At 45.2% G+C, this 14580-nt stretch overlaps 1 protein-coding gene across 2 annotated transcripts in view; it reads right to left on the bottom strand.

Moving 5' to 3' along the window:
* Positions 1–14580, bottom strand: part of LOC117345442 (cytoplasmic phosphatidylinositol transfer protein 1-like) — a 207958-nt gene that overhangs the window by 13829 nt on the left and 179549 nt on the right. For both annotated transcript variants that reach the window (XM_033914066.1, XM_033914064.1), the window contains 2 exons: positions 4607–4762; positions 4038–4101 (listed from right to left, as the gene is read on the bottom strand). In XM_033914066.1, the coding sequence (XP_033769957.1) occupies positions 4038–4101; positions 4607–4762 (220 nt within the window). The remainder of the gene's footprint in view (positions 1–4037; positions 4102–4606; positions 4763–14580) is intronic.

Below are 14580 nucleotides of genomic sequence, written 5' to 3'. Positions count from 1 at the left end.
ACTTACTAATAATTAAACAATATAATAATAGGTAGGGCTGGTCTTGGTTGGAGCGCTGGTCTTTGACCTAGGGGCCGCCGCGGAGCGGGCTGCTGGGCACGATGGACCACTGGTCTGACCCAGCAATGGCAATTCTTATGTTCTTATGTTTTTAAATGTAAGCTGCCAAGAACTATTCAAATTCTGCAAGGTAAAATATTTTAATTAAATCAGTGTTAGGACTGATGTTGGCACAGTGAGCCTGGCAGAGCTAGGTTGTCTCACAACTGCCTGTTAGCAGTGTTGAATTAGATACACCTAGCCAGTCGGGTTTTCAGGATACCCAAAATGAATATGCATGAGACAGATTTGCATATAATGGAGGCAATGCCTGCAAACCTGACTAGCTAGGTTTGTCCTGAGGAAGGGTTGAAAGCCCCTGAATTAGACTGAGGTCCATGATGTGACCCTAGCTGAGCTGCATTTTATTTCCCAGGCTTTCTCTGCTACTCCATAGAACCTGATCCCGGCGGTGGTTTCTTTTGCCCTGCCTTTGATTCCAGCTCTTCGGACCATGTCTTCAAGCTAAGTCTGTTGTTCTTTACCTAGGAGTCGGCTGGAGAACTCCCAGAGCGTCCCACTCTGTCTTTACTTCAGCACTATAGCATTGTGATTAATTTTTATCATGTAATTAATTCTTTCACTGTTTTGTGATTAATTGAGCACACCGGAGGGGTCCAGTGATGGTGTGCAGGTGGAGGTTATTATATCTTCATCAGTATGTGTAAAGCGCTGGAGAATTATCTCCCCTCGCTTATCCTTTACACTGAGGATCCTCCTTCACATATTATATTTTGGAATGAATATTTGGTGCTTGAGACAGAGTGGGCCGCTCTGAGAGTCTATTAGACTTTTTACTGCTTTTGTGGTTTCTATTTAGTATCTTTTGCAATATTTTTTGGAGTTTTTGTGTGACTCCATAGAATCTAACATCCTGGGGATCATGCAGATAGTTTTGCCATGGTCATTAAGAATTATGGAGCCATGCAGGAAATAAAGTTTTTGGTGTGTTTAGCGCGTGAATTTTTTTTTACAAAGTCCAGGGCAGCATAGAAGGATTGGATGAAAGAAGTGAGTGTGTATCAGCATCTCCTCTCTCCTTCCAATCCGACCAACCTCCCTGGACTGCATTCTGCAAATGTCCCTTTTTACCATCCTCCCCTCCCTCCAACCTGAACCTTCTTTCCCTAATATTATTTAAAAAAAACCAAACAAACCAAAAGCCACACTTGCTCTGGTAGTCTAATGGCTACCTTCCATTCCTTCCAAATATACACCTGGTAGTCTAGTGGGTCCCAAACACACACTGGACTCCTCCCACCAGCCTTCCCTCAAAGGTCCTCAATTTTAAAATAAAAAATACTTGGTCTCCAGCAGCATCACCTCCAACCTTCACCAAGCCTCCTAGACCCTTATCTCAAAAGAGGAAGGAGCGATGGTCACCTATTCATGCTTCCGGCACTGCCTTCTTCAAAATGGCATGGCATGCCTTGCCCAGCGTGGTGCATCCTGGGATAAACCAGACTAAGGCCAGTTTACCATATAAAAGCCAAGAAAGGAAAATTCTTAGCTCATGGCTCAGGCTCTATATTTAGACCTTAGCCAAAAGGCAAAGAAGTGATCAAATATAGTTGCACTAGAAAGTGGCAGCATCAGGAATACTCTTTTTTTCCAGAGAAAATACATCTACAAAAGGTAATAAAATAGTCTTCCTGTGTTTTTTGTTTAGTTGAAATCACAAGGTGAACACGAGAGGCTTGTTCATGAAATAGGAGGTTATATTTTTTACTCCCGCTCTCTGGAATAGCCAGGGGTGTTCTTGGGAGGGGGTCAGTAGGAGAAGGTTATCATGCCACTGCACCGGGTCATAGTATGCCCCCACCTGGAATACTGCGTCCATCACTGGTCGCCGTACTTAAAGAAGGACATGGTACTACTCGAAAGGATCCAAAGAGCGACTAAAATGGTTAAGGGGCTGGATGAGTTGCCGTACAGTGAGAGATTAGAGAAACTGGGCCTCTTCTCCCTTGAAGAGAGGAAACTGAGAGGGGACATGATTGAAACATTCAAGATAATGAAGGGAATAGACTTAGTAGATAAAGACAGGTTGTTCACCCTCTCCAAGGTAGGGAGAACAAGAGGGCACTCTCTAAAGTTGAAAGGGGATAGATGCCGTACAAACGTAAGGAAGTTCTTCTTCACCCAGAGAGTGGTGAAAAACTGGAATGCTCTTCCGGAGGCTGTTATAGGGGAAAACACCCTCCAGGGATTCAAGACAAAGCTAGACAAGTTCCTGCTGAGCCAGAAAGTGCGCAGGTAAGGCTAAACTCAGTCAGGGCACTGGTCTTTCACCTACGGGCCGCTGCGGGAGTGGACTGCTGGGCACGATGGACCACTGGTCTGACCCAAGAGCAGCAATTCTTATGTTCATATGACACCACACTTGCTTCAGACCTAACACTAGACAAAGTCCAACAAGGAAGGAGCAACACACACCACCTTATCAAGGTTCCACAATAGCTGATTCATACAGTTTGGTGGGTAACAAACTGGACACTTGAACTGTAGGAATTTGAATACAGCTTTCAAAAGTTTAAGCCCTGTGTAAATGGAGAAATCCAAAAGCCTTGCTCTTCATTCACTGCACATCTATCTAACATCTGGAAAGAACACCTTTCTCTCTGTGTATACCATTCAGGTTCTTTTCATATCTTGGCTTTATTATTATTGCAGTATTATACAATAGTTTATTCAAATTTACTACAGACCCTTTGGTTTCCAGCTGTTCATTTAAGTGTCTACTACTTTTTTTTTTTTAACTCACCTATCATTTCCTTCCCCAATGGCTGCCTTGCACAGGCTACTAGTTAAATCTTGGTTCCAGTTCAAGGTTCTTATCTTCACCTTTCCAGATCCAAATATACTCCTGGCAACCACATATGATACAGGAGTGGTGCTGTGTGAGGTATAACTGCTGTCCAGTATATGGACACGTGACTTGGACAGACATTACTGCCAAAACCTGCCCAGCATCAGACCCAAGGCTCCTCCCCATTGTATCTGGGATACAGAGGGAGCCTAAGGGAGTTCCTGATTGGCACAGTTAATCGACGGGTCTACAGCAATCGGGTTTTTAGGATCGATAAAACCCGATGCTAAATAGCCAAGTGATGTAAGTGAATCAATCGCTTGGCTATTTTGCATGGGGTTTTACTAATTTGCATGGGCAGATCGGAAAATGGGTGATCGAGGAGATAAACGCATGGTGGGCCATTTTGTGAATTGGGTCGGTTAGCAGCGATCGTCACTAAACTTGTGAGAACAGGTTTAGCGATGAGCGCTGTCTTTAGTGAATCTAGCCCTAAGAGCCCTTGTGGCTATGTTGGGGGAAAGCAGATTTGCTCTTTACAGCTTTGAAATTAAGTTGGGTGGCACCTTCAGACCAGTTAGGGTGGTCCCATTTTTAGAGGACAAAATGGCAAATCCTCTAATTCTTCTCAAGTTACTGGACACTGTGGTGGCTGGCCAGTAAGTGAAAGTCCAGAGGACTTTGTGCAGAGATATCTAGTGATAGCAAACATCAGTTACTGCAGTCACATTGTGCCAATGTGAAATGCCCAGAGATTTGCTTACTACTCATTACCCAGGGAATGTTAAAAAAAAACCAACCCAACAACAAAAGTTTGAAAAAACAGAATGACCAAGGAGACAAGGAGAGACCTGGATTAAAGACCATAAAAAGAAAGAACTAAGAGAGTTTAAATGAATCCAGACATAAAGAGGGAGGGAAGAAACAGGGGAGCAGGAGGTAGTGGAAAAGGACTAGAGGAAGTGAGTGATCCAGGAAGCAATGTTGGTTTTCTGTATCTAGAGATTAGTGGAGTGAAACTCTGTATGTTCAGCTAGTAGAACATTTCTGCTACAGAAACATTCATAAAATAGTTTGCTTTGGATTTTATTTCTTTTTATGAAATAGTGTTCTTGCTTTGCTCACTTACCACACCACTCATCTACCCAGGCGAAAGCTTGACGATGACCAATCAGTAAAATATCTCGGATCACCTAAAATTAAATTCAAATCAAAGCAATGAATGAGGGTTACAAAGAAGATGTGGGATAAGCACAATGGATCCTTAGTTAAAAAGTTGAAGAGACAGTAAAAGCACATTCTAACTGAACTAGGCTGTTCTGTAATAAGAGGATCATAGAATTCCAGGGAAGAATCTGAAACTGCAACTCCCAAGATGCATCTGGACCTGAAACCCAAGAGACCTGGTCTATGTTTCCTCATAAATAAGGTATGAGACCCAGAACTTCATTTTGCTTTAACATGACAGGATTTGAGGTTCTGTTCTGATACACCCTACCCACTACTTGTAGCCAGCCTAACCTTTATCAGTTCATCTAAGGCCAACTTGACTAGATTCACTTAACCTGGCCCTATTTCAATGACTCTCTACTTTAGAGGGCAGAGAATACATAATTAACTATTTTTATGCTCAGTTGATCCCTTTGTTTTCTTTGAGGTCCTTCCCCCTTACTGCCTTTTAACAGAATTTATATTCACCTTGTGCACAAACTGTTCCACTCGTGTCTGAAGCCCCCAGACCTCGAATTTAACAGTGACCAGCTTGTAGGAGCACATGATGGGGTGAGTGTGCTCTCGCCAGCCTTCCCTCAAAGGTCCTCGTCCCATCTTCATGGAACAGAAATACCGTAAATCCTAGACAAAAAAAAAAAAGAAAAAATCATGTTGATCCACAGAGGAAATCTCTTGAACCTCCTCTGATGTTCTAAGAATCATTCTGAATTTGCTGCTTCAGTTTCTCTACAGAGCACAAAGAATGACTTTTGTCAAAACCTCTTGATCATATACACTGCCATGTTCCCTCTAAGCTGAGTGGAAGTCCTCCATCTACAATCCTGCCAGTAAGGGGTGTTGTTTCACTATCATATTTTCAATAGTGAGGGACAGGCAAGTTCTGCAGGATTCCAGGAAACCTGCCTGTATAGCAATTAAAGGGAAGATTAGGTGAACCTCTGATCGTGAGATTCTGTGTAGAAAGCCTCATTTACATTTTCTACTCCGCCTCCCATCATTCTAGGCTGTCCTGTATCCCCTCAGTTCATATCAAAGCAGATGGTCAGCCCTAGAGAAGAAACATAACAGGGAGGGATACGGGGACTCTCCCCAAGAAACAAGTCTGTTCTGCTCATATCACAACATTTAACATAAAATAATCATTAACCATTTATAACATATAACAAGGTGGAATGAACAAGCCTGAGTGCAACCTGCATTAACAATCTTGGAGTTCTGAAAGATACCCCCTGGTTTCTTCAAAATAGAAGTGGTCTCCTCTATCCTTGACCTTGTTAGACAGAGGAAAAAAACCCCAAGATATACAGTAATACTGATATGTCTGTGACAACAAGAAGGCTAATGAACATCTGACAGGGCGGGCTTCAAGACTGATGTTTTTATCTGCTAGAAAGAAGATTATCAAGGTAAGTATCCAATCTTTCCTTCTAGTGCAATAGGAACATCAGGGTTGAATCTGTGGGACATACCAAAGCAGTCCCTAGAATCTAGGGCGGGACAGATGAGCTTGTTGACATTTCTGAAGATCCGAACGTGGTATCCAATTTGGCAGCTGCATCTACCCTATAAAACTTTGTGAAAGTATGGAGGGAGGACCATGTGGCTGCTCTACAAATTTCTTCAGGGGAAATTGCTCTAGACTCCACCCAGGAGGATGCTACACTCTTAGTGGAATGTGCCTTTAAGGATACAGGAGGCCACTTTCCACTTCCGATATAAGCTGAAGAAATAGCCATATGAATCCATCTAGAAATGGTCGCTTTTGTAGTCGGCCAGCCCCCAGTGGCTAGTACCCACCCACACAAAGAGATGAATCAACAGTCGAAACCCATTCATCACTTCTAGATAATGAAGCAACACTGCGAAAATCCAGCAATTCTGTCACTCTTCTTGTACCCAGAGGTTGTGAAGGAAGGAAACGTACTTCCTGTTTGATGTGAAAACTGAAGACTACTTTCAGCAAGAAAGAGGGGACTGTTCACAGTAATACCCCAGTCTCTGAAAATCTGAGAAAGGCTTCTCTGCAGGATAAAGCCTGCAAATCAGACACCTGTCATGCTGATGTGACCATCACTAAGAACACTGTTTTAACTGTCAGATCCATCATTGATGCCTTCTCCAAAGGTTCATACGGAGCTCTAGTGAGAGCCCACAGAACGAGATTAAAGACCCTATGTTGGAAAAGATTGATGTACTGGAGGATGCAGACGTAATGCTCCCTTCAAAAATCTGGACACATCTGGGTGAGAGGCCAATGTCCTTTTATTAGTCGAGTCTGAAGCATGAAAGATCCGCTATCTGTACTTTGAAGGAGCAAACTGCCAAGCCTATTTCAAGTCCCTCTTGAAGGGATGCCAGAACCGGAGAAATTGGAACTGTGACTGGGTCCTCACTCTTTTGTGCACTCCAGCCAACTTTAAGATGAAGTTAAAAACATTTCTCTTTCTCGATGCCTTTGAAACCTAAACTGTCTTTTTAATGGCGACTTAGATTCTAGAAAGGTTTTTTACCTCAAGCTCCTCTTCCTTCTGTTATTTTTCCCCTTGCATGTTCTCTTTCTCTTTATCAATTGTAGTTCTAATCCTTCCTTCCCTTTTGTTCCCGTTTGTGAATATTTTTAAAAGTTGTCATTACTCCTGGTTTTGTTTTGGTTTGTTTAAAATGTATTTTATTTAACACATTGTTTTAGTGCTTTTGTACACCGCCTAGAAGGCTTGATTAGGCAGTATAAGAAATTTTAAATAAACTTGAAACACTTCCAGGCCTTTGCACAGGTGGCCAATCAGGAAATCTAAGATGGCTGCCATGGCAGCGATTTTGGCACCACAACAGCTCATGGGAGCTAAATAAAGAGTCAAAAATTAGGGGAATTGATTTTAGAGGTGGGGGACTTTGTCCCTAGCCCAGGGATGTCAAAGTCCCTCCTCGAGGGCAACAATCCAGTCGGGTTTTCAGGATTTCCCCAATGAATATGCATGAGATCTATTAGTATACAATGAAAGCAGTGCATGCAAACAGATCTCATGCATATTCATTGAGGAAATCCTGAATACCCGACTGGATTGCGGCCCTCGAGGAGGGACTTTGACACCCCTGTCCTAGCCCCAGAAACCTTCAAAAACTACTTTTGGAGACCCCCCGATTCTTCTCATAGGCTTTTACAGCCTGTACTCACTGGCCCATGGAGGTGCTGGAAGTTTCCTAGGCTGAAACTACAGCCAGAGAAAACTTCTGCCTCAGACAAGCCTGGAAACCCCCCACAGAAATTCACATGTGAAGTTGGGGGGAAGAAATACGTCAGCACCCGATCCTGGTGAAAACCGCCACGGGACCACTCAGCTGGCATTCAAACACTCTACAGACAAAACCTGGAGTGAGCCTTACTCCTAAGGGAATGATCCATGAGCTTTTGTACTGTTAGTGCAGGCTGGTCAAACAGGTGCCCTACAAAGCAGGCTGACTCTTGGCTACAAACTTCTGTTCTCAGAGTCTGTGTCCTCTAGCAGCTAGAGACCGAAAAGCCTCAAGACTGGATAAAAAACTGTGCTTTACCTCATGCAAAATTGTCATCTCTTTAATAAGACATTAAATATTTTTTTCTGAGGCCCTCCAAGTACCTACAAATCCAAAATGTGGCCCTTTAAAGGGTTTGAGTTTGAGACCACTGGCTGAGCAGGTGTCCTCCAACTGCACTGCTACCAGTAGAAGGTAGTGCTTCAGTATTGTGTTTTCTAGTGCAATAGGAACATCAGTCTTGAGCTGAGCCTGTGATTTGTGAATCTCTGATCACAAGATCCTTTGTAGAGAGCCTCATTTACATTTTTCTATTCCAACTCCTATCACTTTGGACTGTCCTGTAATTCCTCAGTTTTTCTCTCTACACCCAAGATGGTAGGAATCTCTCTGTTCTGCTCATGTTTTCCTTTAATTTGGGTTACTTACCGTAACAGGTGTTATCCAGGGACAGCAGGCAGATATTCTTGACTGATGGGTGACGGCACCGACGGAGCCCCGGTACGGACAATTTTAGAATGATTGCACTCTAAGAACTTGGAAAGTTCTAGCAGGCCGCACCGCGCACGCGCGAGTGCCTTCCCGCCCGACAGAGGCGCACGGTCCCCAGTTAGAATAAGCCAGCTAAGAAGCCAACCCGGGGAGGTGGGTGGGAAGCAAGAATATCTGCCTGCTGTCCCTGGATAACGCCTGTTACGGTAAGTAACTGTGCTTTATCCCTGGACAAGCAGGCAGCATATTCTTGACTGATGGGTGACCTCCAAGCTAACAAAAAGAGGGATGGAGGGCAGGTTGGCCATTAGGAAAACAAATTTTGCAAAACAGATTGGCCGAAGTGTCCATCCCGTCTGGAGAATGCATCCAGACAATAGTGAGATGTAAAAGTGTGAACTGAGGACCATGTAGCAGCCTTGCAGATTTCCTCAATAGGCGTGGAACGGAGGAAAGCCACAGATGCTGCCATAGCTCTAACTCTATGGGCCGTGACAGAACCTTCCAGTGTCAGTCCGGACTGAGCATAACAAAATGAAATGCACGCTGCAAGCCAATTTGACAACGTACGTTTAGTAACAGGACGTCCTAATTTATTCGGATCAAAGGACAGAAAGAGTTGGGGAGATGATCTGTGGGGCTTAGTACGCTCTAAATAGTAAGCTAGAGCCCGCTTACAGTCCAAAGTATGCAGAGCCTGTTCTCCAGAATGCGAGTGAGGTTTCGGAAAGAAGACAGGCAGAACAATAGATTGGTTGAGATGGAATTCAGAGACAACCTTAGGGAGAAACTTTGGATGTGTACGCAGAACCACCTTGTCATGATGGAAGACTGTAAAAGGTGGATCCGCAACTAGTGCATGTAGCTCACTGACCCTCCTGTCAGAGGTAAGAGCAATAAGGAAAAGTACCTTCCAAGTGAGAAACTTGAAAGAAGCGGTAGCCAAAGGTTCAAATGGAGGCTTCATTAAGGCGGAAAGAACTATATTGAGATCCCAGATAACAGGAGGGGCTTTAAGAGGTGGTTTCACATTGAAAAGACCCCGCATGAATCTGGACACCAAGGGATGAGCTGAGAGGAGTTTTCCATGGACTGGCTCATGAAAAGCAGCAATAGCACTGAGGTGGACTCTGATGGAAGTAGACTTGAGGCCAGAGTCAGACAAAGAAAGAAGATAATCCAACAACGTCTCCACTGCAAGGGAAGTGGGATCAAAATGATGAAGAAGACACCAGGAAGAAAATCGAGTCCACTTCTGAAGGTAACATTGCAGAGTGGTCGGTTTCCTGGATGCGTCCAGAATGGAGCGAACGGGCTGAGACAAAAGAGTATCAGTCGAAGACAGCCCGAGAGATACCAAGCTGTCAGGTGCAGAGACTGGAGGTTGGGATGCAGAAGGGTCTCCTGATGTTGTGTAAGCAGAGAAGGAATTAGTGGAAGAAGAAAGGGTTCCCTGGAACTGAGTTGAAGTAGAAGGGAGAACCAATGTTGCCTGGGCCACCGTGGAGCAATCAGAATCATGGTGGCTCGTTCCCTCTTGAGCTTGAACAAGGTTCTTAACATGAGAGGCAGAGGAGGGAAAGCGTACAGGAACAGATTGGACCAATCGAGGAGAAATGCATCCGCTGCCAGACGGTGAGGAGAGTAGAGTCTGGAGCAGAATAGGGGCAGCTGGTGATTGTGAGGAGCTGCAAAGAGGTCTATCTGAGGAGTGCCCCACTGAGCGAAGATGGACTGTAGAGTTAAAGGATCGAGTGTCCACTCGTGAGGCTGGAGAATTCTGCTGAGCTTGTCCGCCAAGGAATTCTGTTTTCCCTGAATGTAGATAGCTTTCAGGAATAGATGGTGATCTGTGGCCCAAGCCCAAATTTTCTGGGCTTCTTGGCACAAGAGGCGAGAGCCTGTCCCACCCTGCTTGTTGATGTAGTACATCGCAACTTGATTGTCTGTGCACAGCAGGAGGACTTGAGGAAAGAGAAGATGCTGGAAGGCCTTGAGGGCATAAAACATTGCTCTGAGTTCCAGGAAATTGATGTGATGCTTCATTTCATGAGCTGTCCAAAGTCCTTGAGTTTGGAACTCGTTCAAATGAGCTACCCAGGCATAAGGGGAGGCGTCGGTGGTGATGACAAGTTGATGAGGAGGTAGATGGAACAGAAGACCTCTGGAGACATTTGAGGATATCAACCACCATTGTAGAGACTGACGAAGAGATGATGTTACAGATATGTGACGTGAGCAAGGATCCATCGCTTGGGACCACTGGGTAGCTAGGGTCCATTCAGGAGTGCGCAGGTGAAGACGTGCAAGTGGTGTGACATGAACTGTGGAGGCCATGTGACCCAAGAGTATCATCATTTGCTTGGCAGAGATGGAACGTTGTGGAAGTACCTGCTGACATAGAGATTGAAGCGTTTGAAGACGGTTGGACGGCAGAAACGCTCTCATGAGGACTGTGTCCAAGATTGCTCCAATGAATTGAAGTCTCTGAGTGGGGATGAGATGAGATTTGGGTAGATTGATCTCGAACCCCAGCAAACGTAGAAATAGAATGGTCTGGTTGGTGGCCTGGAGTACTGTCTGAGATGAATTGGCCTTTATCAACCAATCGTTCAGGTAAGGAAACACCTGAAGGTGGTGGGAACGTAGAAAAGCAGCCACCACAATCAGACATTTGGTAAACACTCTTGGAGAGGAGGCAAGACCGAAGGGTAGCACCTTGTACTGGTAATGAGAACGATTGATCATGAAGCGTAGGTACTGTCTGGAGGCCAGATTGATCGTATGTGAGTGTATGCTTCTTTGAGATCGAGGGAACATAGCCAGTCGCCTTGATTGAGAAGAGGGTAAAGAGTGGCTAAAGAGAGCATTCTGAATTTCTCTTTGACCAAGCATTTGTTGAGATCGCGAAGATCTAGGATGGGTCTGAGATCTCCTGTTTTTTTGGGAACTAGAAAATAACGGGAGTAGAATCCCTGCCCCTTTTGATCTAGAGGAACTTCCTCTATGGCGTTCAGAAGGAGGAGGGATTGAACCTCCTGAAGAAGGAGTGAAACCTGAGGAGTGTTCAAAGCAGACTCTCTTGGCAGACTTTGGGCAGGAAGTGTCTGAAAGTTGAGAGAGTAGCCGTGGCGGATGATGTTGAGGACCCACTGATCCGAGGTGATGGTTTCCCAACGGCTTATGAAAAGAGTAAGGTTCCTCCTATGGGCTGCGGAAGGTGGGCGGCAGGATGGAGACTGGCTATGTCCTGGAGAACCAAGTCAAAAGGGTTGAGTGGACTTTTGTGAAGGGGGAGGCTTCACCTGTTGTTGCTGCTGTGCTGGTCTAGCAGCTTGCCTCTGTTGTTGCCTCTGACGCCTGGGTTGCTACGGGGCCTGTGGTAAAGGACGAGCCACAAATCTACGCTGGTAGGCCGACTGTTGGCGAAAAGGCCTGGTAGGTGGGGTTTTCTTTTTCGTTTTAAGGAGAGTGTCCCACCGAGTCTCATGAGCTGAGAGCTTTTGGGTAGTGGAGTCCATGGATTCTCCAAACAGCTCATCCCCCAAGCAAGGTGCATTGGCCAGGCGATCTTGGTGATTGACATCGAGTTCTGAAACTCTAAGCCAGGCCAGTCGCCGCATGGCCACTGACATAGCCGTGGCCCTAGAGGTCAGCTCAAAGGTATCATAGATTGATCTGACCATGAACTTACGAAGTTGTAAGAGCGATGAAGAAGTTTGGCGAAAGGCAGATTTTTTACGGTCAGGGAGGTATTTCTCAAAAGTTGACAAAGTTTGAATGAGATGCTTAAGGTAGAACGAAAAATGGAAAGCATAGTTCCCAGATCTATTAGCTAGCATCGCATTCTGATACAACCGCTTGCCAAACTTATCCATGGCCTTACCTTCTCTGCCAGGAGGGACAGAGGCGTACACACTAGCCCCCGTGGATTTCTTTAAAGTAGATTCTACCAGTAAAGACTCATGGGGGAGTTGCGGTTTGTCAAAGCCCGGAATAGGTTTGACCTTATATAAGGAGTCCAGTTTGCGAGGAGCTCCTGGAATGGTCAAAGGTGTCTCTAGATTTTTATAGAAAGTCTCTCGCAAAATATCATGGAGAGGCAATTTTAAGAATTCCCTTGGAGGCTGGTCAAAGTCCAGTGCATCGAGAAATGCCTTGGATTTTTTGGATTCAGATTCCAAGGGAATAGAGAGAGAGTCGCACATCTCTTTGAGAAAAGAGGTGAAAGAAGTTGCATCAGGTTTGGAGGATGGATCTAAACCAGAAGGATCCTCGTCCCCTGACGAACACTCTCCCTCAGAGAGGAAAGGCTCCTCTGAATCACCCCACAGATCAGGGTCCCTCACTTGAAAGCTACGGTCCCGTGACTCCGGTGTGGAGGGTTCTAGGTGTCGAGTTTTGTGAGTCGACTTACCAGACCTCTGAGAAACGGTACCGGGAGATGTTATCGGGCGTGCCGGTGCCGAAGTTTGCACCGCCTGGTGTAAAGACCTCGGTTCTGGAGCTAAAACTGGCATGGATACCGAGGAAGCTGTTTGTACCGGTACCGACAAAGTGGATGCCGATAAAAGAGGCTGTTCCACTGCCGGTACCGGTAGCTCAGACCGGACTGGGACTGGAAGGCTCGGTGTCAGCAGAGCAGGCAGGAGCTACTGCAATTGCTCTTTGAGCTGTACTTGCAGGACGGCGGCAATTCGCTCGTCCAGCGAAGGCACCGGTACCGCTTTTTTCTTCTGCGGTACCTTTGGTGCCGCTCTACACTCCAAAGAGGAACCCGAGGTCGAAGGGCTAACCTCAATCGGAGCGGAGCGCTTCCGCGGGCGCCTCGAGGTCGGCAGGATTGGGCTCGCTGCCACTGAGACCGGAGGACGCTCCAGCGGGGAAGGCTTCTTAGCCGGCTTACCTGAGGGATGCGACGCCGATGAGGTAGGTGCCGACTGCGTCGGGGCCGAAGTCGGGACAGGTGCCGCCGAATCCGACATCTCGGTACCAAATAAAAGTTGCTGTTGGATCTGGCGGTTTTTTAATGTTCTCTTTTTTAGAGTGGCACAGCGGGTGCAGGTGGACGCCCAATAGTCAGGACCCAGGCACTGTAAGCACCAGTTGTGCGGGTCAGTGAGGGAAATGGGCCTTGCGCACCGCTGGCACTTCTTAAAACCGGGTTGGGGGGGCATGAACGTGAAAACGGCTTCTGTCAAATCGAAGGCCGAGGCCTCGATGGTGGCAGCAGGCCCCGCCGGGGCGAACCCGAAAAAGAGAGGAAAAAAAAAAAAGAAAATTCTTTTTTTTTTTAAAATAAAAAAAGAAAAGAAAAAAGGGGAATACAAATTCCGAAAAGGTTTACGCGAGCGGGAAGGCGAATGAGAAAAAAGTTTTCAACAGCCGTTGAAAGTGCGTCTTCTTAGCTCCGCGGAAACTAAGAAACTGGGGACCGCGCGCCTCTGTCGGGCGGGAAGGCACTCGCGCGTGCGCGGTGCAGCCTGCTAGAACTTTCCAAGTTCTTAGAGTGCAATCACTCTAAAATTGTCCGTACCGGGGCTCCGTCGGTGCCGTCACCCATCAGTCAAGAATATGCTGCCTGCTTGTCCTGGGATAAAACTCTTTATGGTTTATAAATCTTTCCTTTTGACTAAGTCTTAATAATAATATTGTCATTTATAGCTAAAGAGACATGTGATCAAGAAATTGTTTTATTTTACTTTTGTGATTATGATAAACATACTGAGGGCCTCAAAATAATACCCGGCTGGCTGCATGTGGGCCTCGGGCTGCGAGTTTAAGACCACTGGCTTAGAGGGTACAGTGTTACTATGACTTACAGAGATCTTCTAGGGAACTATCTGCACAATCATATTCTCTCTAGAAAGAGATGGGCCACTGGAGAGGGGACTGGTGCACACCTGATTCTTCTGTATTTCCACAATGGGTACCATTCTATGTTCCCTCTAAGCCAGTGGTCTCAAACTTGCGGCCCACCAGGTACTATTCTGAGGCCCTCGGTATGTTTATCATAATCACAAAAGTAAAATAAAACAGTTTCTTGATCATATGTCTCTTTAGCTATAAATGACAATATTATTATTATTAAGACAATATTATTATTATTAAAATGATATCCTTCCTCAGCTAAGGGACTTTTTTTTTCCTAATATTTGATTTGATTTTCGTTAGCATCTGTTAATATGTCCGCCTCATCCATCTTGGATCTAATTTTGAGGACTTGAGCTGAATTTAAGCTAAACATTTATTTTATTTAGTTGATTATTATGTATTTTACCTATGAGTATTATTTTTCTGCTTTTCTTCAACTTTCTGTACAAGTGGATACTTGATTTATAAAATGTAAAATTTGATAAATATAAAATAAAAAAAAAATAAAAAAGACTTAGCCAAAAGGAAAGATTTTTAAACTATAGAGTTTTACCTCATGC

This window comes from Geotrypetes seraphini, chromosome 11 (genome assembly GCF_902459505.1).
Source record: "Geotrypetes seraphini chromosome 11, aGeoSer1.1, whole genome shotgun sequence".
Classification (NCBI taxonomy): Eukaryota; Metazoa; Chordata; class Amphibia; order Gymnophiona; family Dermophiidae; genus Geotrypetes; species Geotrypetes seraphini.
This window is presented reverse-complemented; position numbering and strand designations above follow the sequence as displayed.